Source organism: Syngnathus acus, chromosome 23, assembly GCF_901709675.1.
Source record: "Syngnathus acus chromosome 23, fSynAcu1.2, whole genome shotgun sequence".
NCBI lineage: Eukaryota > Metazoa > Chordata > Actinopteri > Syngnathiformes > Syngnathidae > Syngnathus > Syngnathus acus.
This window is the reverse complement of record NC_051107.1, coordinates 6,260,315-6,281,976: the sequence shown is the minus strand read 5'-3', so window position 1 is coordinate 6,281,976 and position 21,662 is coordinate 6,260,315. Positions and strand designations below refer to the sequence as shown.

At 47.3% G+C, this 21,662-nt stretch overlaps 3 protein-coding genes and 1 long non-coding RNA gene across 11 annotated transcripts; 1 reads left to right on the top strand and 3 right to left on the bottom strand.

Moving 5' to 3' along the window:
- Nucleotides 1-12: 12 nt before the first annotated feature.
- LOC119117407 lies at nt 13-1,942 on the top strand. Its single transcript, XR_005096513.1, has 4 exons — nt 13-103; nt 1,244-1,361; nt 1,441-1,469; nt 1,664-1,942. It is a non-coding gene; the product is annotated as an uncharacterized LOC119117407 (long non-coding RNA).
- Nucleotides 365-15,383, bottom strand: mybpc1 (myosin binding protein C1). 5 transcript variants are annotated; one of them, XM_037243634.1, is made up of 32 exons: nt 15,118-15,383; nt 12,774-12,800; nt 11,553-11,624; nt 10,936-10,977; nt 10,496-10,537; nt 10,009-10,146; nt 9,778-9,926; nt 9,592-9,709; nt 9,469-9,514; nt 9,012-9,068; nt 8,752-8,760; nt 7,694-7,860; nt 7,487-7,619; nt 6,873-6,881; nt 6,601-6,725; nt 6,410-6,515; nt 6,178-6,344; nt 5,933-6,098; nt 5,763-5,869; nt 5,549-5,685; nt 5,304-5,463; nt 5,122-5,226; nt 4,863-5,051; nt 4,361-4,495; nt 4,100-4,267; nt 3,928-4,016; nt 3,660-3,855; nt 3,440-3,579; nt 3,206-3,365; nt 2,992-3,128; nt 2,725-2,911; nt 365-1,042 (listed from the first exon to the last, which is right to left on the bottom strand). In XM_037243634.1, exons 1-32 carry the CDS (start codon nt 15,137-15,139, stop codon nt 945-947), a joined length of 3,603 nt encoding a protein of 1,200 aa, XP_037099529.1. In that variant the 5' UTR covers nt 15,140-15,383; the 3' UTR covers nt 365-944. The 5 variants fall into 5 exon arrangements, with proteins under 5 accessions (XP_037099529.1, XP_037099531.1, XP_037099530.1 ...); XM_037243636.1 differs by lacking the exon at nt 6,873-6,881 and having other exon boundaries at nt 15,118-15,382; XM_037243635.1 differs by lacking the exon at nt 8,752-8,760 and having other exon boundaries at nt 15,118-15,382.
- Nucleotides 15,384-16,342: 959 nt separating this feature from the next.
- On the bottom strand, nt 16,343-18,315 carry spi2 (Spi-2 proto-oncogene). 3 transcript variants are annotated; one of them, XM_037243650.1, is made up of 6 exons: nt 17,867-18,315; nt 17,719-17,800; nt 17,583-17,656; nt 17,135-17,234; nt 16,830-16,903; nt 16,461-16,749 (listed from the first exon to the last, which is right to left on the bottom strand). In XM_037243650.1, exons 1-6 carry the CDS (start codon nt 17,867-17,869, stop codon nt 16,579-16,581), a joined length of 504 nt encoding a protein of 167 aa, XP_037099545.1. In that variant the 5' UTR covers nt 17,870-18,315; the 3' UTR covers nt 16,461-16,578. The 3 variants fall into 3 exon arrangements, with proteins under 3 accessions (XP_037099544.1, XP_037099546.1, XP_037099545.1); XM_037243649.1 differs by lacking the exon at nt 16,830-16,903 and having other exon boundaries at nt 16,343-16,749; nt 17,867-18,309; XM_037243651.1 differs by lacking the exons at nt 16,830-16,903; nt 17,867-18,315 and having other exon boundaries at nt 16,343-16,749; nt 17,583-17,645; nt 17,719-17,801.
- A 72-nt stretch (nt 18,316-18,387) lies between these two features.
- On the bottom strand, nt 18,388-19,808 carry spic (Spi-C transcription factor (Spi-1/PU.1 related)). Of its 2 annotated transcripts, none has more exons than XM_037243645.1 (5): nt 19,710-19,808; nt 19,564-19,648; nt 19,388-19,494; nt 19,188-19,287; nt 18,388-19,118 (listed from the first exon to the last, which is right to left on the bottom strand). In XM_037243645.1, exons 1-5 carry the CDS (start codon nt 19,758-19,760, stop codon nt 18,682-18,684), a joined length of 780 nt encoding a protein of 259 aa, XP_037099540.1. In that variant the 5' UTR covers nt 19,761-19,808; the 3' UTR covers nt 18,388-18,681. The 2 variants fall into 2 exon arrangements, with proteins under 2 accessions (XP_037099540.1, XP_037099541.1); XM_037243646.1 differs by having other exon boundaries at nt 19,188-19,284.
- Nucleotides 19,809-21,662: the final 1,854 nt, after the last annotated feature.

The following is a 21,662-nucleotide window of genomic DNA, read 5'->3' as shown; positions in this document are numbered from 1 at the left end:
GGACAGGTTTGAGGGAAGGACCGGAAGTGGGAGATTGGCAAGGGACCACACTTCCGCTACAGCGACAAGTTTTACTGATTGTTTTCAAGTTCTGCAAGTAACGGTAGGCTTGACCAAACGCAGAAAACAAGTGAGCACAAAAACTTTTTTAATGAACAGTGTTAGTTCTCAAAATGTGTATTGTTATGGTGGCTTATAATTGTTTCAAATATATATTAATTTTAAGAATAAAACCGAGTGTAAAATTACTTTGTGCCCTTAGTATCCTGTACACATACAGTAAATCCAAAAGGTCCACGATAATCAGATTTAAACATAGTAGACACACTTTCATTTGAAGTAGGAAAATAACTCTTCGGATATTCAGAAACAATGCCATAGTTAAAATTGCCATTTATTGTAATCCATGAGTCATAATTACAAAGGCATGCGCATGTTTACCGAGCTTCAATTTTTTTCCCCAGTCACCAATAATAATAATCCGAAAAATGACAAGATTTCATGCAGAATCAACCACTTTTTTTTTCTCCCATCCGCTTTGCCCTCTTCTTGAGTCATCGACACATTCGTTTAGCCAACAGTTTTCTTCAGACTCCATACAAAGACAAAACAAGCATTTGTTTATACATGCCCCGCCCCTCAGAGTACCCCCACCCTCACCAAAATAAAGAACATTGTAGTTTTGTATTCGTAATGTTTTCCACACGTAAGCAAAACAATAAGAGCTGCTGACATGCATCCGAGCTGATTGAGACGTACAAATAAAAAACAGAGGGTGACACAGCATGCCACACAAAGACCAGTGCGTCCTCCTCCCCCCCCGTCCACTCCTCCATCCATCCCCGCATCCAGGCTGCTGGCCTCCCGTAGTGGTTAAGGTGTAGGTGAGAGAAGAGGGGTGTCACTCGTGGCAGCACGTTTTGCAGCTAAAGCTCGACAAGTCTCTACTTGTCTTCTTCGACAACCTTCGTCTCCGTCATGTACTTGTCAATCAGGTGCAGGGGCACGCCGCGTTGCATGAGTTCATAGAAGGTGAACCCTCCTATAAAAGGGGGGGGAACACTCGTGAACAAAGTGGGAAGGAAGGTGTCGGTTGTCCCGTTTCAGTTCTGCTTTGCTCTCGTGCATAGCGAGCCCCAAGCAGCATTGACGGCAGAAACGTGCCACTAAATCATAGCTTCGCACTAAGCCAATCTTTACCATGATGTGTTTACCTGAAGCATTGGCCTCTGTGTGCTTGCAGAAAACTTCAACTGCTGGTGGCAATAAGCGACATGACCTTTTGGAGAATGCTGCTTGTTGTAAAGTGAGTGGCGTTACATTTAAGGCCATCCTCGTCCCAAACTGACGACATGCAAGCGGTGAGTAGTTTTACGTTATTTTACTGTTTGACGTAGCATTTAACTTCTATTTATGCTTTTTTTCTTTACTTTTTTGCAGTGCATCTACAATGCAAGATTCCATCAAAAGTAAGTCACTTTTTGTTGGTGACTTAAATGGATTGGTTTAGTCCAGTTTCAACTATTCCAAACAAAGTAGAACTGACCCGGGACACAAGCTGAGGCTTTGCACATACAGCCGCTTTGCCAAAAACAAAAACGTTGAGCATGAAAAAAAGACCCAGAAAAGAAACGAGTAACCGTTTTGTTTGCTTTGTTTTCAGTGCTGTAAAATGTCCGCCGATGGCAGCCACGAGAGAACAAAAAAAAGGTACGTCGGCTCTTGTTTAGCAAGCAATTTACTCACCTCGTGTCATCCGCACACAACACTCACGAGTCACAAAATGGCAACCGACGCAAATTACAAAATCGACTTCTAAAGGAGTCCAGCCGTGAGGATTCATGCAAATCCCATTCTGCTAAAACGGCTGCCAGAGGGGGACTTCCTGCAAAGGGAATAGCGGCCATAGTCCCAACCAGCAACTCAAAGTTAGAAGCAGGCTGACGGCCAGATGCATCATGAATGACATAAGCTTCATATGCCAGATCCATATGAAAGCTTACCTTATGTGAGAACAAACATTCATAATTCTTGAGTTTGGACTGGGGGGAGAGAGAAGAGAATATGGGTTAGCAAAAATGTTTACATGGGGTTATATGTGTGCACCAGGGGGGTGTACCGCTGTGAAAATCTTTTTATATGAGGAGTTAACAAGTGAAAGTGGCACCACTGTGGATACAAAATTGCTGTCAAGTCAAAGAAGTGAGGATGGAACTTTTTTTTAAAGGTGAAATTTGACACATGAAATGACATTTAATCGTGTACGCTACCTGCTGGTGTTGTTAGCACACCATGAGCGGAATAACATTAGCTCGTTTTAAAATGCTTATGTAGGTAAAACGTGTTAAAAAAAAAAGAGAGAGAGACCCTTTGCTCTCAATGAAGTTAGCTTGAGGTTAACCATCTACTGTATATTCAAATTCCAAAGGAGCCAACCACTGAACGCATGTATCTCTGAATGTGTTTTTTTTTTTCTCTTCAAAAACAACACATGATGGAGATATATGCTTTTCATTGGACATGTTGCTGAGTATTTCATCTAGCTTCTGTGTTAAAAACAACAACAACAGATACTTACATGTCCTTAAACGCCAGTCATCTTTTTTTTCCCACAACACACATTTGACCCTACTTTGAAGCGGCCTCCCGTAGCTCTCTAAATCACTGGTTACTTTTATAAATGATGACTTTTCATTGAAATGAAAGCTCTGCGTCCACGCTTACCCTTGACCTCCAGTTTACACTCCACCTGGGCTTCCCCCAAGTCGTTGCTGGCCCTACAGGTGTACATGCCGCCGTCGTAAGGGCTGGGTTTCCTTATCTCCAGCGTGCACACGCCCTGGTTGCTAAACATGCGGTAGCGAGGGTCCTCGCCAATGATCATCTTGTTCTTCATCCAGATCACTTTGGGCTACGGTAAGTACACAAAGACAGGGTTTGGCTTGGCATGGTCATTTTTGCACGCTGGGTTCCAACTTGGGCCGTTCCTACCTTGGGGTGGGCACGCACGCTGCAGTTAAGAGTGGTGTTGTAGCCGGCAATGCCAAACGTGTTGATGAGCGGCTGCGTGAATTTGGGAGCCTCGTTGAAGTCGTGGTCGTTGAATTCAAAGATTTTCAACTTCATGTCTGCGGGTGGAAGAGTCACAGAATGGAGTGGGATCAAGTGGCCATGCGATCGGACTTATCGGAGAAAATTCTCCTACCTTCTTTGAGGATGAGGGCGCTTTTCCTGGTTTGGGTGGCCGACTCGCTAAGTCCGCACATGTTCTCAGAGAAGACCCTGAAGTAGTACTCGTTACCGACCACGAGTTCGGTGATAGCGATGGTCATGCGGTGGTAGTGCTCAAGGCACGTGTACCATTCCTATGTTCGGAACATGAAAGGTGTCATTGCGATGAGCAAACATTTGGCCTAAGTTGTCAAAATGGATCGCTTACCATTGTCTTCTTGTCTGCCTTTTGAATGGTGTAGCCTGTTATTGCCGCATTGCCATTATCTCGAGGGGCAGTCCAGGACAGAGATACATTTTCTCCCCAGACATCGTCGATATTCACCATCTGAGGAGGACCAGGGAGGTCTAACGGTATAGAAATGGGAAAAATGAGCCAAAGGTTTGCTAATGAACATGTTTCTTTCCACGCTTCATTTTCCCCTCACCTATGATCTGGATGTCCATGTCAGCTGTGTCCTCGTGGCTTTCTACCTGCACCTTCATTTGATACTTCCCAGAGTGACTGCGTTCTGCTTTACGAATGAAGATCATGCTGTCGCAGTCGGTGTTCCGAATGCTCACGGCGGCAGGATCAATGGGTTGACCGTCCTTCAACCAAGTCACTTTCGGCCTCGGTTTGCCCTAGATGGACATGGTCATTGACTCGCGTTCAATGATTCTGAAACAAAGAACCCCAACTTGACAATTGCTTACCATGAATGGCACCACAAGGTTGAGCGTTTCGCCAACTCGTCGAGTGTAAGTCTGTTTCAGGTGTCGGGGGACACGGATCTTGGGTGGTTCTTGATGCATATCACAAAATTGAAGGCTTTGAGAAGCAACTTTCATTTGTCTTTGTTTTCCCCCTTGGAATTATTTTCCTTACCGATAACTTCCTTGACAAGAATGGCATGCTGAGTGGTTCGTGGAGCACTAGCTCCCGCAGCATTGACGGCCTTGACTCGAATGAAGACCTTCGAATCGGGCTTCAGGCCTGTGATGGTGTATCTTGTCTTATCTATCAGTTCAGTGTTGGCTGGTACCCAGTCTTCAGCTGTCGCAAAAGAAACATTGCATCTTTTTAACCTTGAATTCTGTCAAGGATAGCCCAGCGAGTTCTTGTTTGCGGGGGAACGCGTTGTCTTACATCCTTCAAGGCAGTACTCCACCAAGTACCCGTCGAGACCAGCAGCTCCGATGGTTTCTGGAGGACGCCACTTGACGGTCACTGTTGTGTCAGTCACGTCATCCACCACCAGCATGGTGGGCTCACTGGTCACCGCTTGGAGGATGCAAATATCAGACTTTTGTCACACATGCAAGATCAACACACAAGGACATGAGCGAGGCGCCTCTCTGTCTGCCCATTCTTTATTCAGAATCATTTCACCCCTACTGAACTCTCTCACCTAATCTCCTAACCCTATAATCCGCAGATGGTTTGGCAGTGGCTATAAAGACCTTTTTTAATATCTCCTTAAGCTCCTGCGTGGCCAATGAAAATCGTAGTTAAATGCTTTGGATGGTGGTGAAACGGGAGGCAACAGCTGTGTGCATGCTGTGCCAAGGGCACATCAAACACTTCTATTCAACCTGAACAAAACCAAAAAGGCATGACATGCTGGTGACGTGTCATTTGTATGATTTACCAAGCGGGGTAAAAGCTTTGGATGGTTCACTGGGCTTGGACACCCCAATGGCATTGACGGCAAATATCCGCACTTCATATGGGACGCCTTCAATCATTTTCTTGGGCTCGTACGTTGTCTCTTTGATGAGGTCAAAGTTAATTCTCATCCATCTTGAGCTCTGCTTCTTTTTTCTCTCAATGTAGTAGCCTGCGGGGGACAAACATACTTCACCATTTGCTGCGCAATCAATCTTTGAGGTCGATATTTGGACATTTACCTAAAATTGGTGAACCCCCATCATATTTGGGTGGCTCCCATGTCATGGAGCACCAATCGCCTCCAACCACAGGGACCAAAGGCGCCTCTGGAGAATCAGGGATGTCTGCAAAAAGACAATGTGCTGTGAGCTTTTTGAGATTCTTTAAAGGCCTGCAATAACTTTTGGTTGTCATCTCTTACCTACAACCTTCAACTTGATGCTAGCTGAGGCTTCTCCGGCCTCATTTTGAAGGACTAATTTATAGTTGCCCGAATCGTCGCGCTCCGTGATATCAATTGTCAGGCTCGTCTGGTCAACGTACGTTTCCGCTCGGACTCGGTTGCCCGCCTCGACGATAACCTGAGACAGAGATGCGGGTAGCCATTTATTTCAGACCTCCTGAAGTCTCGTCTACCCAGGCTGCGGACAAAAGTTCGATACTGACCCTATCACCTTTCATCCACACCACCTTGGGGGCTGGCTCTCCACTGATGGGGATCTCCAAGCGCATCTTGTTTCCAGCTACAACTGTCACAGTGTTGTCTACGAAGTTCAACCCCTCCAGGTGCACCTTTGGAGGGTCTGAAGAAAATTGTATATTCATTACTTTAGTCTTTTTGGTGTGTGATCTCAAGTCATCGAGTCTTATTGGAACGTACCAATGACATTAACCTTCGCAGATAGACTGTGTGAGTACCCCTCAGGTACAAAAGTGTAATCTCCAGAATCGTGAAGTGAGCTAACTTCAATTGAAAGTTCGTGAACCCTGCAAAAAAGTGATTTATTATTGAACACTTTCATTTTTGTTGGTCTAACATTGAGGTCGTACCTATTTTTGTGTGAAATCTTGATGCGGTCGGTTTCCTGGATCAGCTGTCCGTTGCGGTACCATCGGCCTGGGACGTTTCCTGGAGAGATCTCGCATTGCAGTTTGAGAGGCTTGCCCAGCAAAACTTTTGTATCCGTCAGGTCTTGATGGATCTTCAGTGGTTTCACTATTGACCAGAGTTGAGTTCATCTTACATCTGAACAAGGCGGTAACAGCAAGTCAATGAAGCATCACTGTTTACATACAGTCAACCTGTACATGAGCCTCCGATGAGCCACCGGAAGCCATGATGGAGTACGTCCCGGTATCTTCCAGGGATGCGTCGTCGATCACCAGGTAGTGTTTGTTTCCCTCGCACTTGACTCTATATCTGGAGCGAACCCCTGTTGGAATCTCCACACCATTCTTCATCCTGAGATCAGAAAGAAAATCAAGTTTCCATGTTGTTCTTCTCACAATTTGACACCATCATCCTACCATTTGACTGGGGCGCCGTCCTCTGTCACCTCACACATCAGCTCAATCCTCTCATTCACTGTGGTCGTCACGGCCTCGAGACCTTTTGTAATCTTGACCGGCAGTTCTAATGTCCAGAAATGATGATAGCGCTGAAGAAAAGGCTGACCGAGGTCCATCAAGGGTATTCATGACCTGTTTGCTTGCAATACCTTTGACAAACAGCTCTGTGGAGCACTTCTCTTCTCCTGCTGCCACAGAATATGCTGCGTCGTCATTCAGAGCACAGTTGTTGATGACCAGGATCCTTTCTGTGCCCTTATGCTCAAAAATGTACCTAAATGTGATTCGTTAGTCAGCTTGACCGAACAAGTTGCTTGAGCTCCTTTCCCTCTTTGTAAAGTAGGTCTCGTCCGTTTTTCAGCATGCATCGTGCACATCAGATCTGACAACAGCGAACACCAAGACAAACGGATCGACTTACTTCCTTTGACTTAAGGTCAGCAGCGGTGCCAGAACAGAGCCAGAGTACACGGAGTGGGCAGGAATTGATTATGGCAGACAGGAAGGAAGGAGCATCAAGACATGACAGACAGACATAGACAGAGAGACATCATGCCTGGGGGTGGGGAGAATGACAGGAAGTCCTGGTGATGGAACCAGAACACAGCAATAGCCTCCCAAATGGCTTTAGCTTGGCATGGCATTGACTTTGACTTCAAATGAAGTTTCTCGGCAAGTCTTGCGTCTTATCTATCCGAGGTGGCCCACGCACCGAAGGCATTTATCTTCACTTTCTTGTTATGTACGTAATTCATTCGAACTTATCTACTGTCATGTCAATGCTACGCTCAGTTAAAGACCTGTGTGGGAGGTACCACCTTCTCCTGTACGGAAGCATACAAAAAGCAATTAAAGACAACAATACAGGAGAGATTATCACTCAAATGTAGCTCTGCAGTCATGGAAGAGCCACATTGAAGTCGAGAAGACATCTGAGACAACATAGTTCCACAAATGAATGGCATCGTGTCAAATGCGCTTCATTGATGCGTGTTTTGGGCTGACGACATTTTCGTGGCACAATAGGCGACGTACTTGGGACTGGGACGGATCTCCACTCCGTTTTTGTACCACTTCAGGTCGACCGTGGGGTCAGTCAGATCAACAGCAAGGCGGATCTTGCCACCTTTATCTACCTGATACGCAGGGTCCAGTTTTTTGGCAAAGGCTGCAAAATGCCAGGCGTATTTTCGTCAACATTGTCCTCTCTGGATTTACAACGGGCGAGTGATTCTTTTTTACCTTCGCTCTTTTTCTCCACTTTGGGAATCTTCTTCATTCTACGCAACAGGCCTCTCAGATCCGTAATACCATACATGAAGGCGATCTTCTCATATTGATCCGGACGGGCGTTCTTCAGGATCTCCCACACGTCCACCTCGGGAGCGTCGTCCTGCTGTTTGTGATCCCTGGGGGTGTTGGATATTGTGTGAGGACCACAGTCATGGGCAGGTGTTTGCAACATGTCTTGAGGAAATTCGAACTGTGATATGAGATTCTATTTCCTCAGGACGCGTCACACAAAAGGATGGGCTTCATGCAAAGTCAACCTGAGTTGACTTTGATCCTGGAGATTTTTGGTCGGAATCCACCTCGTCATGTGTACGACAACCTTGTTGCATTTTGCTTCCCGTGACCAGTTCTTTTTTTTGGCTACCAACAAGTAGCATGTTCTGATCCCCTAGAGTACATTTGGCTATTGGAATTGGGAACCATTCTTTTCCTCATTGCATTGATCCCAGTCAGGGAAGCTCGCATAGTGTTAGAATCTCGGAGGTGGGTGTCATATTAGATTTGTGAGCTCTTGGTTAGTAAACCCATTGACCGTTTGCGTTAAGAGAACATTCAGTCAATTCTGTCGTTCATGGACACTCTTCCAAATGTTAGCAAGGTAAAAAAAAAACGCGAGCAAATGTTATTCCATTCTTACTCCTTCTGTTTATTTTCGGCCCTGATTACGTGGAAAGCCGAAATAAACATGGCTGTATTTGCCTTGTATTTCTCACCTGAAATAGAACGACAATGTAGCGATAACACTATTTTACGGGCATCATTTCTCTGCGGCTCATCTGTAACAATGGGTAACGGTGCTCCAAGACCGTTTCCGTCATTGCTGACTGCAAGCAGGAGCCGTTCAGAATGTTGCTTTCAAATGAAGTGTTACCAAGCTACTGTACGCCAACACTCTTTGTCCGTCCAATTCGGGGAGACCCCGTCATGCTGGGGACTCGAGCAGATGACAGTACTCACCCGCAGTGAGGTCTAATGCTTTTAATACCTATGGTTTTCGCTCTACTAACCTCTGTTGTCTGAATATGTAGGGGAAAAGAAGAGACAAGCCCAAAATAAATGGATCATTTATCTGGTCGTCTGTGCTTTGGCTTTAGCCTCGATTGTAGGCATCATTGGGATTATTTGGAGCAACCAAGAGAAGCGTGCTAGACATAGGCTCGCCAGTCCTAGGGTGGCTTCATATGAATCATTCTTTCAAAGCAAAAGAAGCAAACAAAAGTGGAAGAAAGGGCAACATCCTCTCAGCGGCTGAGCAAATGATTCTCACCTATGTTTAAGGAGAGCGCTAAAGTCAAGCTCCCCTGCATCTTCTTGGCCATCAGTGCTGTTGTTAACAAGGGAGAGATTAATACGGATATCATGAAACAGGAAAAACAATGCTCAAAGTACAACACAAAGCCAACGCTCAATCAGCGTATTAGCTGTGAGCTAACAAGTGATTGGTTCTTACACAAGACCTCAGTCTTTGGTTTTGAAACAAGGCGGTTTGTGTAAGTCTCGCGTCCAGGGTGACATTGACGGCGCAATGGCATCACGGTGCTTTGTATTGCCTTCCGTACACATTGTTTGTGGGTGATTTTTAGATACCGGCGGCCTTTAATTGTCTAAAGGCGCTTGAGTCGGTCGGGTTGATTGTCGATCATGTCGTACTGGATGCATTTACAGGATTGTACCTTTGCGTTGCATACTGAATACACAATCCACAACCTATCGTCTTGCATTACCTCCTCTTGAAAGCGGATCGAATATCGAAACTTTGCGATCCCCCAGCTGGAAGACAGCGGAACAAGCTCACAGTAACTCGTTCATTGTCTTGACGGCAGCGCCCGCTCGGTGCTTTGACCCACCTTTCACTTCCAGGTCAAAGGAGCAGCTGTCAAACTTGTCCTTGAGGCTGACCTCGCACCTGTAATTGCCCGCGTAATTCTCCTTGGCCTTGATGATATGCATCTCAAATGTGTAGACCTATGCGAGAAGGTAGCGTCAGAGAACTCCGCATCTGATAGACGCTGGAGGCCAAGACCAAGACCGACCTTGGTGTTGCGATCAAAGATCTCTTTGAGCTGCAGGTGCTTTCCTGTCTTGCTGGCCAAGTCCATCCACTTTCCCTTAAACCACTTGATGGTGGGTTTACGGAGAAGGTCTTTCGCTTCCACTTTGGCGACAAAGGTGATGTCCCCACCTTAGTCAAGACAAACATGGGCATTATTGTGGACGTCGGGTGTGCACTTTCCATCCCCAAGCGTTCTTCACGTCCTGCTTACCGACTGACACCGTGCCGCTCACGGGTCTTTCTGAGAGCAGGGTGGACGTCGGTGGGTTCTCAGCTGGCTTTTCTGCCGGTGGGTTCTCGATGGGCTTCTCCAGTTCCTCTGGGGGTTGGGATTCACCCAAAGACCACACTGGTTCACATTGAGGACAAACACAGTTGTACATTTTAAAAAGGAGCAAGTAAGTCAATCATTTTGGTCGGAACCACATGACAAACGCCCACCTTTTGGTCCTATCACTCAGACAGACAGGAAGACACATTTGGACATGTTCTATCATTTACACCAGCAGCAGGAGCAGCAGTGGTTTAAGCGACATTGAAAGCATGAAATAGACACGAAAGAGCAGACAACTTACTTCTTACGATGTCCAACACGGGCGAGCGACGGAGGATCTTTATAAAAGCAACGCTATTTTCGATTCCCGAGTGTATGTAACAATATCAACATTGGCTAGTGACTGTGTCTACCACTCAATTACCTGAGTCTTTTCTCCCCATGGAGGTAACAGGGACGCTATCATCTAAATAAAGACAAAGAGAGATTTACAGCATAGTGGCGGGAATCGTACTGTAAAGTCCGCCGGAGCAAGCACACGTCAAGACAAAAAAAATGCCAAGCGATTAGTTTTGTGGGGGGGGGGAGTATTGATCATGAATTGTATCTGCGGTTTGACGGGAACGACTCAAAGGGCAAAATTGAAAGTATAACCTTGAGTTAAAAGGTGGCTGTTAATTTGTTAGCAAGGGGACAGCCCCACTTCTATCTGCTGTACTTGTCCAAACACACCCCAAAAACATGTCTGCCAGCATGTTTCCTATGCTCTAATTTTATTTGGGGGAGGAGGGGTATTTAGTGATTTAGGGAAGGTGACCGCGTTTGTCAGAAACTCTGTCATGGGACTGAGCAGAGGCATCTTACTAGGCAGCTCAATTGACAGTTTCTTGAGTGAATTGGCTTCCTCTGTGAAGAAAAGCACAGTCATCGCGGAAAGTGATCAGGCTAGGCTCATGTATAGAAATAGAATTCACTCGACAGTTTAGCAAAATTGATTACAGTCTTCCGACATGACCCATCGGAACGAATGCGCGCGCGTAAAGGATAAAGGCCTAGCAAGACGGTGCAAATCGCGCAAAATGGATAAATGTCGTGACTCACCTTTTCTATAAATTGCATCCATAGCTAAAGCAAATTCTTCCAGTTTTTGACCAAATACTTTTTGTCAATCTTGCGTATATGTTCCCATTTCACTCCTGCCTAGGACACTTACCTTTCGCGCCTACCTTGACCTCCTACCACCCTGGTGCGCCCAGAGCATACCATCTTTAAAAACATCTTCACATTTGCGTGGAGCGAGCACGGCACGCTAAGAACCACAAAACACCACAATCGTACCTCCTCCACAAAGAACCCGCAGGCCTCGCATAGTGAATTAAAAATCGGAGAATCCATGTGACGGCACACCCCAAACCAACACGTGACGTGAGTTGCGGTGGGGGGGAGGGTGGAAGAATCGAGGTGGTCAAGCTTTTACCCACCTGGGGGCGGAGAGATTTCCAGGGCAATCACAGGGGGGGGCGGGGCACCGTTACTGTCTGGTGCGACACTTTCTGAACATGTGACAAATAAAGCGGCCAATGGATTTGGATGAGCACAAAAGCTTTTCAAAGCACGTGTGGTGCCGCTTGCACTCTGGTGTACGACAACAGCACACATAATACACACATGTACGCATACTCGCTTACACTTTGATACACGAGACAAACACCAACAATGTCATTTCTGGCTTGCAAATGTGTTGATTTGGATGAATGATGTTCCCCGGTTAACTATAGATGACTACCAAACTATTTTGCAAAGGTAATAGTGAAGTCATCTTTGGGTCACCCCATTTGAGCCACTGCTGTAGTTATTCTGCAAAAGTCCCAGGGGTATTTTTAGTGAGGCTTTCGTAGAACTTCTCCCAACATGAGCCTCAAGATGCTGCGGCTCCAAGGTCAAATCCCAGCGGCAAAATGCTCGTCGCTCGCCGCCCACCACCCCCAACCCCGCTCGTCCTCGCATAGGGCGGCCCGGCGCGTCAGCTGAAACAACAGTGAGGGATCAGCTGCTCTGCGACGGGAATGTTAGAGATGCTGACAGCTCGCTGGTCATCACAGCGGCTACGTCCTGTATTGTCTACGAGAATCAACCTGTCTTAAGGTTTATGAGCTTCTCTTTGGGAGATGTTGTCTGGTCTTCTCTTGCAAAGTCAGAGTCCCTTTCTGTCTTTTCTGTCTCTCTACGCTAAGGCAAGGGGAAGCCATTGGAACTGTTGTAAGTTTCGGTATCATAAGATACTTTCTTTCTCAGGTCCTAGGTTAGCAGTGGCCAAATGGGTCAAGATGTTCTTGTTGGTTGAAAACTGGTTCCATTCAAGCACCTGGTTTGTGGGTTCCTACGTTGACTTGGACCTTTCTGTTTGCTTGGGTTTTCTCTAGATACTCCAGAGAATCTATCAATTGTTTGGTTGTCTACATATGGCCTTCCATCGTCCAGTGACCCATCCAGGGTTGATTTTTGCCTCTTGCCCCCAAATCAGCTGGGAAGGATCCAGCTCATCGAGATGGATCGATGGAGATGTTACTCTCTGTCCCTCAAAGATACTATCTGTAGGAATGTGCCCCGTGTGTTTACCCAACCAGAGACAAGTCTGAGTCTGTCTGATCATCGTCTGAGGGTGTGAAGTGGCAAGCGGAGACCCGTCATTGCCCACTCACCTTCCGGCTGTCCGTTTGCCGTCTCATCTGAAAGGAGAAAAGAAAGGAGATATCCATTACGAAACAGTTGGGAAGCATTTGATGTGCAACACGCTGACCTGTTTGGTTAACTGACTCCCAAAAGTCTTAAGTGATTAAGATGGTGGCACACCACCTTCTGCGACGTCCAAAAACCACAGACAGCCCACAGAACCACGGGACCATGGTCCAGTGCATAAAGGCAGCTGGACTTGCCTCTTCTTTTTATAGCTCCAGTTGCGGTATGTTTTGGTCTATTGTACCATTGACAATGAGAGTCACCTAACCTTTATTTAGGTGTTTATAGTCTTGCGTAAAGACACATCATAAATTGCCAAATCCATGCAAGGCGACATGTTTTTATGGAGCTCAGCGCCCCCCCCCCCGAGGTTCAGTGGAGAAGATAAACACCGGGAAAGTGTTAACAAACATGAGACGGATGAACATGAAGGTTGGAGACCTTTGTCTGGCATGGATTCAGCACTAACTTGGATCGAAAACCTAATTCGTCCTGCATCATCAGATCCTCGGAGACCTCAACTCGGTTTTCTGCACATTTGCTGACTGCGTATTGTCTTTTGAGGGCCGCTTCTCCCGTTGCCGTCTCATCTTCAGATATTCCTGAATTTGACGATTCCCTGTCAGCATTCCTCCGCCACCCAAAATTAGCCACGAGGCTCGCTTCCAAACAATGCGTTTCTGGCTACCGCCGCGCAATCCTGCAGGGTCACATCATACGGGCCCAGAACGAGGCTCACGGCCGTAGAGATAATGAGGGGGCAGAAAGGTTTTGTTTTACCTCCGAGGTCTCCCAGTTCAGCTGACAAGGTTGCAGGTATTTTCAGCTGTCGCCTGTGCTGGCGCTCAGACAGAAAGGGGCTCACCGAGGCTCCAACTGTTGCCTCGTCGCTTCTCCTAACATAGACCAGTCTTTGAATTCAAACGTCTGTCAGAGCCCTCATCAATCCCGCCGTCGCACTCCTTTGGTGGAATTGGATGAGATCCCCCTTTTGCCTTATGACAAACTGTCTTGAATTACGAGACATGAAATGGAGGAGGGAGCCATATTGGAACTCTGCCACAAGAAATACTGTATCAAGCGGCGGGCTTCTCGGCGAGTGAAACCCAAGACAAAGCAGCACGAGGTGAGGACAGTAGTTGAAGGAGGCCGTGCTTGGGGTCAAAAGGGGTGGCTGCCCTTTGAGTAGCTGTGGGGTTGTCAGAACTGGTGCCTGGCCAGGAAGGGGGAGGAGGCTTGGGTGTCAGTGGAGGGAGGGAGGGAGATGGCAGGGAACAAGGGATGGGGATTAAAAGTGAGCTCATTCCAAACTATTCCAGGGACAAGAATCTTGGCCCCCCGAGAGGTACTCTGTCGACCCATCATCTCCTGTTGGCATCCAGAGTGGGGGGTGGGGGGGCGTCTAAAACAACAGCTGGTCCGACCCATTTGAAGAACAATGCGCATTTACAGTATCTGCCGGGGATGTTATTATTTTGGGGTGATGCTCGTCACCGATTGGATCCGTGGATGCACATGGGAAAGTCACCCTTGGAGCAAATTCTCAATGAAGATAAATGGCTGATGACGCAATTCAATGCCGCAGACCTCACTCATTACAAACAAAAGCCTCACGTACAAAAGTCTTGTTTTAATGAGAACAATTAATGCAAGGAGGAAGTTCCTGTGAAAAAAAAACCGCTCCCTTTCTAGTCATACTAGTTAATGACCACTTGTCACTCAACCAGGATCTGCACTGATATTTACTTGCTCCGTCAGCTCATAGCATCCCCTCATACTTTGGCACCGTCGTTTTGAGAAGAAAATATCTGTATCATTTATGTATGGATAGTCCTCTGATAAATCACCGGTCCTTGAGGGGATGGCAGGTTTACGAGGGAAAAACAAAACACATCAGCTCTCCCTAAAGTTTTAAATGTACTCTTTACGGGCATATCTGATCTGGAGAAGGTAGAAGTAATAGCATCGCATAACGACAGACAGGCGTGGATTAAACAGGAATGTGGATGGACGTGATATTGCCGATGACAGATGTCATGCTTCCAAAGAGGGGGGGCGGGACCACGGGGATGCTTTTAGACGCGGTGTCTAGTTTAATATGGACTTTGCCATGAATCATCTGGGAGACACCTGGAGCAACTTGTACCGTTGATCCCAAGTCCGGCCACCGTTTCTGCAGGGACGCTCCTCAACCATGCATGCATGCATCGACCGTACAACACCAAAACCAAACAGCACCGAACCCGTTTTTTTTTTGCCCCTAAAACACTCGGCTGGTGTTTGTCGCGGTCCCTTCTGCAGCCCTACCTTTCTTCGGGGGCTCTGGCATCTTGAGCCGGGTCCCAATTAGAGCGTCAGGCGGTCAAGAAAAAAAAGCGCAGCTTCCGAGCTGTGGAACTCAACGGGAGGTCGCCGGGATGAGGCGCGGGGAGTCCACCGGCAAGGGGGAGGGGGGCGGCAGGTAGAGCGAGAGAGCGTCGCTGCACTCGGACGAGAGTGATGCGAGATGAGGAGAGCGCGGGGGGTTACGTTTTGGAGGTCTCGGCGGAGGGGTGGGGGAGAGGAGGAACACTGACCCATCCAGGGGGGACATGGCTTTCAGGCCTTATATAGATAGATGGCACGCTCCTCCTCTCCTCTCTCGTCTGTCCCACAGCGAGCATCTCTGTCCTCAGCCCTTCTGCGACCACGCCAGCCAGCTTTTTGGATCGGGGCGATGAGAATCGTTCCACATCCCAGCCCTTAGTCAAAAGTTGTTATTGAATGAGAAAGCAGTCCAAAACATTTGGCCGACGCTGCTTGACGCAACTTTTAATATTCTTTAATGAGAGTTGCTGTCGTCCATTCCTCCAACTCTTTCGGTGTCACCCAAACGTTTGGGGCTACTTTATTTCCACATGCACCCCAAATGGTTCTTTTTGAGTGTATTGTCAGGGATTACTTTCAGCGCTGAATTGAAAGATTATTTATAGCCAAAGGATGGTGTATGTGGGATGGACGGAAAATAGACTACAGTGCCCGGGCGGACCCGCCCCCCCCCGTAGTCCTATTTGCGGCCATTGTAATTAATTCAACACACGAGTTGCTCTGCCGCCGATACGTAGAGAGCCGCTGAACAAAATAGATGTCCACCAGGACTTAACCCGGCACCGAACCTCCGCACACTGCGTCTAATTTTAGAAAGCGGTGAAGACATTTCCACATAAACAAACAGGAGCAATTGAAAATATCAACCTTAACATGTACTTATTAAGTTTACAGCATGTGGCCTTTCTTGGTAACAGACACTCGCCGCCTCCCCCCTGTGGGCCCATTTATAACCGGCCGGGGCGGTGGGCTCCAGCATTAAATGCTGGGCTTAGGAGGGCCGGGTGTCATGTGGATGCAAAGAGCTCAAAACCATTCGGTATTGTCGGCACTGCACCCAGAGTTCACATCACAGGGGTGATTGAGCCATGAGGTCACCGGAGAAGGTGAGGGAGGGGCGGGGGCGAGTATGGGTGCTCAGATGGACTCTAGTGACACCTTTTGGTTCAAGCAACAAATTGTTCTCTTTATTCGAGATGACATAAAAACCCGACTTGATATTGTATAATGTTCAACTCCGAAGATGTGTTCACGGCCCGCTTTGCGTTACAGCGTTACGGCGATGCTTGTGCAGCAACATCAGCGTGTGCTCGCCAAACTGGTACGTGAGCTTCTTCTTCACCTTGACGATCTCGCCAGAGCGGGCGTAGTTCCTCAGAGCCCGAGACATCTTCTGGTAGGTCATGGGCCGCTTATTGCCTTTCCTCTGGCCCCACAGCGCCGCCAGCTGGTCTTTGTTGTGGGCGGAGAAGCGGAAGACGCCCGAGGACGACGGCACCCAGGACACGCAGTGGGCCATGGCGGGGTCCTCCAGCATCTCGAAGAGGAAGTGATAAAGACGGACCTTCCTACCTGCGAGAAGCGGTCAGTGGCTTCTATTTTTTTTTTCGATATTTTTCAAATCTCACCCAAGTTCTAAATACAAGCCAGACCTGAACCAGTTGCAGCTGAGGTTTGCCAGTATGCAAATGTGGTGGCCGGCGTGTGGCACACCCACAATAGATCCCTGACAGTGTATAACACCCACATCTGTGCCACACCATTTACTGTTAATCATTTCCTCAAAAGCAACAATTCCCAGAAAATAACTCGCAGCATAGCAAACACTGCGGTTATCTAATAAATGGTAGAAAGAAAAAAAGCGCTTGTATTGTTTACGATCTCTTTGCTCTGAGGCGGCAAGCGCCCCGTGGCAATAACCGGAATGAGGTGAGCAAGGGAAAAAAGGAGAACTCACCGCCGGCCGCCGCCGAGGCCTGCTGTTTGCTTAATTGTCTGGTGGTCACGGAGGCGGCGGGCGTCTCGCACGGCACCGCCTCGGGGCCACCTGGGATGCTCTAGCGCAGGCAGACAAAATGACAAAAGTTGAAGCCAGCTTTTGACATATTGTGGCGCTCGGCGATTAATCGAGTTATTGGTTACATTTTTTGGATTTGAGCTTGACTCATCCTTAAAAACGGCGCCTTTGAAAAGTCACATTCAATTAGCTGGGAAATTAACACCATGTGATGTTTCAATGTATTTTTTTTTATGAAGTCATTTTCTTAGTTCATACGAATTTTGAACATTTTTATATGTACCGTTGTTTTTTTTAAATGACAAATATTTTCGTATCACTACAGCAATATTTTAGCAAAACATACTTTATTGTTCAAAAGAATTCTTCAAATAGCGTAAAAGCTTACAGGTGGCTCCGAAGGCCTCCAGCATTGCTCCCGAGTTTGGTCGTCTACGGCGCTGGCGTCCTGCTGCACAGTCGCTGTCAAAGTCAACATTACATCAAATATGAGGTCGCCAAAGGCAACCACGCTGCTTTCTTACCATTGTCCGTGTTGTGTCTGTGGTACTCCTCCAGAAACTCTAAAATGACCTCCAAGTCAGACTGAGCCTCCTGGTAAGAATCCTGCAGGACATTTAAGAGTCAATGATTCGATATTTTGCGAGGGTAATGTGGCTTATCGCTCATTACCATCCCCGCCGGTCTAGTTGATCCGAATAAGGCGTCGAAAGTACGTCGGGGGCGCCGTTCTTATACCTCCCCCAAAGGGAGCGTGGAGCCCGCCGCCAACAATGAGCTCCATGCCGCAGCAGAAGCGGCAGCCCGTCAAGAAAGGCTGACCACATCCTCCCCTCTGGGCCCCGATAAGGCCGCGTCTGGAGCCCGCCGCCACTCTGTCAGGAAAAAAACACTTGCGGCCATATTTTTCCTCACAGGATGTGTCGACAAAGTCACAACGGCCGTCTTTAAAAATGCCAGCCCCCAAAGTCCCTTTTGCTTATCAACATGAAGTTTGGTCTACCATGAATAGCCCCCCCCCCTCCCAAAAACAAATAAACGCCAATCAGAAGGAAATTGAGGTTCTGAACATTTTATCTGAACAAACTGGTTCTTCAAGTCTGTCAGGAACACAGCAGGTGTGTGAACGACATTCATTGATGGCCTCAACAGCTCCTATTCTGACAAATTTGAAGTGAAAAGAAGAGCACCAGTCGTTGATGGGACGTTTATTGAAAAGGACAAACAGTCAAATACAAAATGAAAACACGTGATTTTTTTTCTTATATTGTCATGCGCTCTTATGTTAAGACAAAATTGGCACGTTTGATTAAATTAGCCATCTGAGCCTTAACCTTTTTTTTTTTTTTTAATCGTGGTTTTCTTTTTTAAACAAAGGTGAAAACAACATCATAGAGTTTTATGGGTTGATTTTGATGAGGGGAACATCAATTTGACAAACTTGGTCATGGTGTCCGCTTAAATTTGCAGGTAGAGTCTGAAGTATTTCAACAAAGCGCATCGAAAGCGCCCACGTGCTCCAACTCCTGCGCCAGGCTCTGCGCGGCGTACCAACTCTGCCAGTCGGGTGGCGACGGGCCGCAGTAGCTCTGTGCGGCCACCGGGCTAGGCAAAGTAACGCCGGGCGCCCGTCCTGAGCCCAACCTGCGCAAGACCTCGGGGTTGAACTGGTAGGTGAGCTTGCGCCGCACCTTAACGATCTCGCCCGTGTGCCTGTAGTTGCGCAGCGCCCTGGCCATCTTCTGGTAGGTCATGGTCTTGCGGTTGCCCTTACGCTGGCCCCAGCACTCGGCCAAACGCTCCTTGTTCTTCGACACAAAGTGGAAGGTGCCGCTTGCGCCGTCACTCCACTGGATGGAGTCGCCCATGTCGGGGTCGTGGAGGGCCTCGTGGAGGTACTCGTACAGGCGCAGCTTCTTGCGACCTGCGTGACAAAAAAATGGAAGCTAGCGACCAAAACGTTTCTTTACCGGCGCTTCGCCGTGAACGTCACCTCGGCCGTTCCTCTGCGCCGGCCGTTGGGACGAGTACAAGTCGGCGGCGGGTTCGCTTTGCATCGGCGGTACTTCGGGCAACACCTGCGACCAAGTCTGCTGCCAAACCAATAATTGGAGTCATATTCCCAATGAACCGATATGTATATTTTTATTGGTATTTTTTAATATATTTTACAAGGCGCTATTTATGACTCACCGCCCCGGAGTCGTGCCAGTCGCCACCGGGGGTCGCCGGCACGTCGGGGTGAGGGCCGACCAGGCAGTAAGACATCTGACACTGCTGAGTGTCGTAGTACGCGTACTCTGAGAAGGCATAAATCACTCAAAAGCCTCCCAAAATATCAGCCAAAGAAATAGGAAATGCCGGGATACCTGAGTCGTAGTGGCGATGAGAGGAATGCCGCTGGATAACGTCGATGGCATCCTGGAAGTGTTGCTCCATGTTGTCCAAGCAGTGCTGCGACGGCAAAGTTTTGATGGACCCGATTGATTCCAAGTGCATTGTTGTGTGCTCTCACCATCTCGTAGGAGTGAGCGTGGCCCCGGGGCGAGGAGATTCCAGCCCTCATCGGTGGACGCCGACCTCGGACAGGTATCAAACATTTTCCGCTACCTGTCGGCTGGCATAAATAGTCGGAGGACGCTCGATTTAAATGCGTTAACGTCACACGCAGCCGTGATACACTTCTCTTTTTTTTTTTTTTTCTGTGTGTGTTGTCGGGAGGCAGAGATACAGTAGATACGCCACTATCGAGATTAAGAGAGAGGAAAAAAAACACAATGAATCTTTTTTGTGCTGGGAATCTGAGCCCCCCGATTGATCGGAAGTATTTTATCTTTTGTGCAACTGCCGCGCGTAAATTTGCATGACAACCTCAACCACGGCTGATCGCCATCGAATAAAAACCACAACATGACAGGTGGAGGTTTTTTTTTATTAAACATAAAAATATGCACTGTGTCCTCCAAAAGTATTGGGACAGCAAGGTGAATTCATTTTTGCTGTATTTGGGTTTCGGCTCAAAAGAAGAATATGAGACAAAAGTTTAAGATACCGACCGGATGAACATTCTTATTTGTTCTATTGCGCTGGTTCTTGTGCTAATCGATGTTAATGGTTAACACAACCCAATGTGTCAAACACACAACTCTTCAAATAAACACGTCTTTTTTTCCCCTTTTTTGAGAAGTTCATTTAACTCTGGCGCCGCGTTTTAAATATCAACCGACTTGGCGCTCAAGTTCCCCTTTCGGGCCTGTTAAGTGGGCACCCGGACCTCAACCGTGTAAAAAAAAAAAAAAAAAGGAGGTGGAGGCCACAGTCGAGTCGTCACATGATATGTCATTGTATTTACTCATTACAAAGTCGTCTTATTGTGCTCACACACCTCGCCTCATTCACTTGCAAATGTGTGTCACGGCTGATTACACAAAGAACCACAAAGCTTTGCTCCCAATACTTGTTCACCGCTTTCCTGGTGGGGGTTGAGGGCTCCGCCTCCATAAATAAGCCACCGCAATGTGTCAGGCAGCGGCTGAAGCGTGACAGCCGCGTGCAGGTGTTTTGGCGTCGTGTTGTTATCTTTTTGGGAAAGTTGCCGCTCATTTCATCAGGGCATGATGACACGAGAGAGTTGACAGAGAAAAGCACCATTTTCTTTTTTTAATTGACACCACTGGTATCAATTTAATGAAACTGTGGTAGTTGGATTTGCAGGTGCGGTCTATTTTCTGGTGTGTGTGTGTTTTGTTTTTTTTTCTCCCTCTTATCAATCCAAACAAAGAAGCGAGCGCATTCCTTCCTCTTCTTCATTCAATAGCCGCTTGCACCATGGCACAGTCCACACCATTGTTCTTCTTTCATATTTTTTACAGTCACCCGGTGTGAAAATGAAGAAGTGTGGCAAAGTCAATCTCAGAAAACCACACACACCCACCCACCCACAAAAAAAAAAAAGCAGCATTATCTTTTCTTTCTTATGGAAAAGTTGAAGAGCAGGTCACTTGGGTGGATGCATAATGTGGCCAGCAGACGGCAGGAAAGAGCTGCTAATGTCACTTTTGACTTTGGAAAGGAGACAATAGAATGATGACTGGAGATGTAATTTATTTAGATTTATTTTGTTCTTTGAGCAAGCTTTCAACTCGTGTCAACACAATTCATCTTTGCCCATTGGAAAGAATAGAAATGTCATTTATAGGTGTGTCCCCCCTCGATAAAAAAAGCAACACTTTTTTGTAAAGGGTTTCGGATTAAGTTTCATGATGGAGAGACACCAAAGGCACAAAAACAATCATTTCTCTTGTTGTTTGGTACTGTCAAGGCCATGAGCTCCGCCGTGAGCTGAGGTAGCAAAGCCTGGCCTTGACATGGGTGTCAGGTCCACAATATAACACTCCCTCGAAAGCGATTAGAGAGTAGGGAATGAGCGAATGATTCCGAAGACAGACATTATTTCAATCCTTCTTTT

What these genes read in the sequence shown, in the direction of transcription:
- mybpc1 (XM_037243634.1), bottom strand. Translation starts at nt 15,139, where the DNA reads ATGCCAGAGCCCCCGAAGAAAG. An exon ending in CTTTGACCTGGAAGTGAAAG is followed by an intron (nt 9,515 to 9,591) that starts GTGGGTCAAAGC and finishes GCTGTCTTCCAG; the next exon opens with CTGGGGGATCGCAAAGTTTC. An exon ending in CATCAAGTTGAAGGTTGTAG is followed by an intron (nt 5,227 to 5,303) that starts GTAAGAGATGAC and finishes GTCTTTTTGCAG; the next exon opens with ACATCCCTGATTCTCCAGAG.
- spi2 (XM_037243649.1), bottom strand. An exon ending in CAGACACAACACGGACAATG is followed by an intron (nt 17,657 to 17,718) that starts GTAAGAAAGCAG and finishes TGACTTTGACAG; the next exon opens with CGACTGTGCAGCAGGACGCC. An exon ending in GGAGGCCTTCGGAGCCACCT is followed by an intron (nt 17,235 to 17,582) that starts GTAAGCTTTTAC and finishes TGCCTGCGCTAG; the next exon opens with AGCATCCCAGGTGGCCCCGA.
- spic (XM_037243645.1), bottom strand. Translation starts at nt 19,760, where the DNA reads ATGAGGGCTGGAATCTCCTCGCCCCGGGGCCACGCTCACTCCTACGAG. An exon ending in ACGCTCACTCCTACGAGATG is followed by an intron (nt 19,649 to 19,709) that starts GTGAGAGCACAC and finishes TTGCCGTCGCAG; the next exon opens with CACTGCTTGGACAACATGGA. An exon ending in TCATCGCCACTACGACTCAG is followed by an intron (nt 19,495 to 19,563) that starts GTATCCCGGCAT and finishes ATGCCTTCTCAG; the next exon opens with AGTACGCGTACTACGACACT.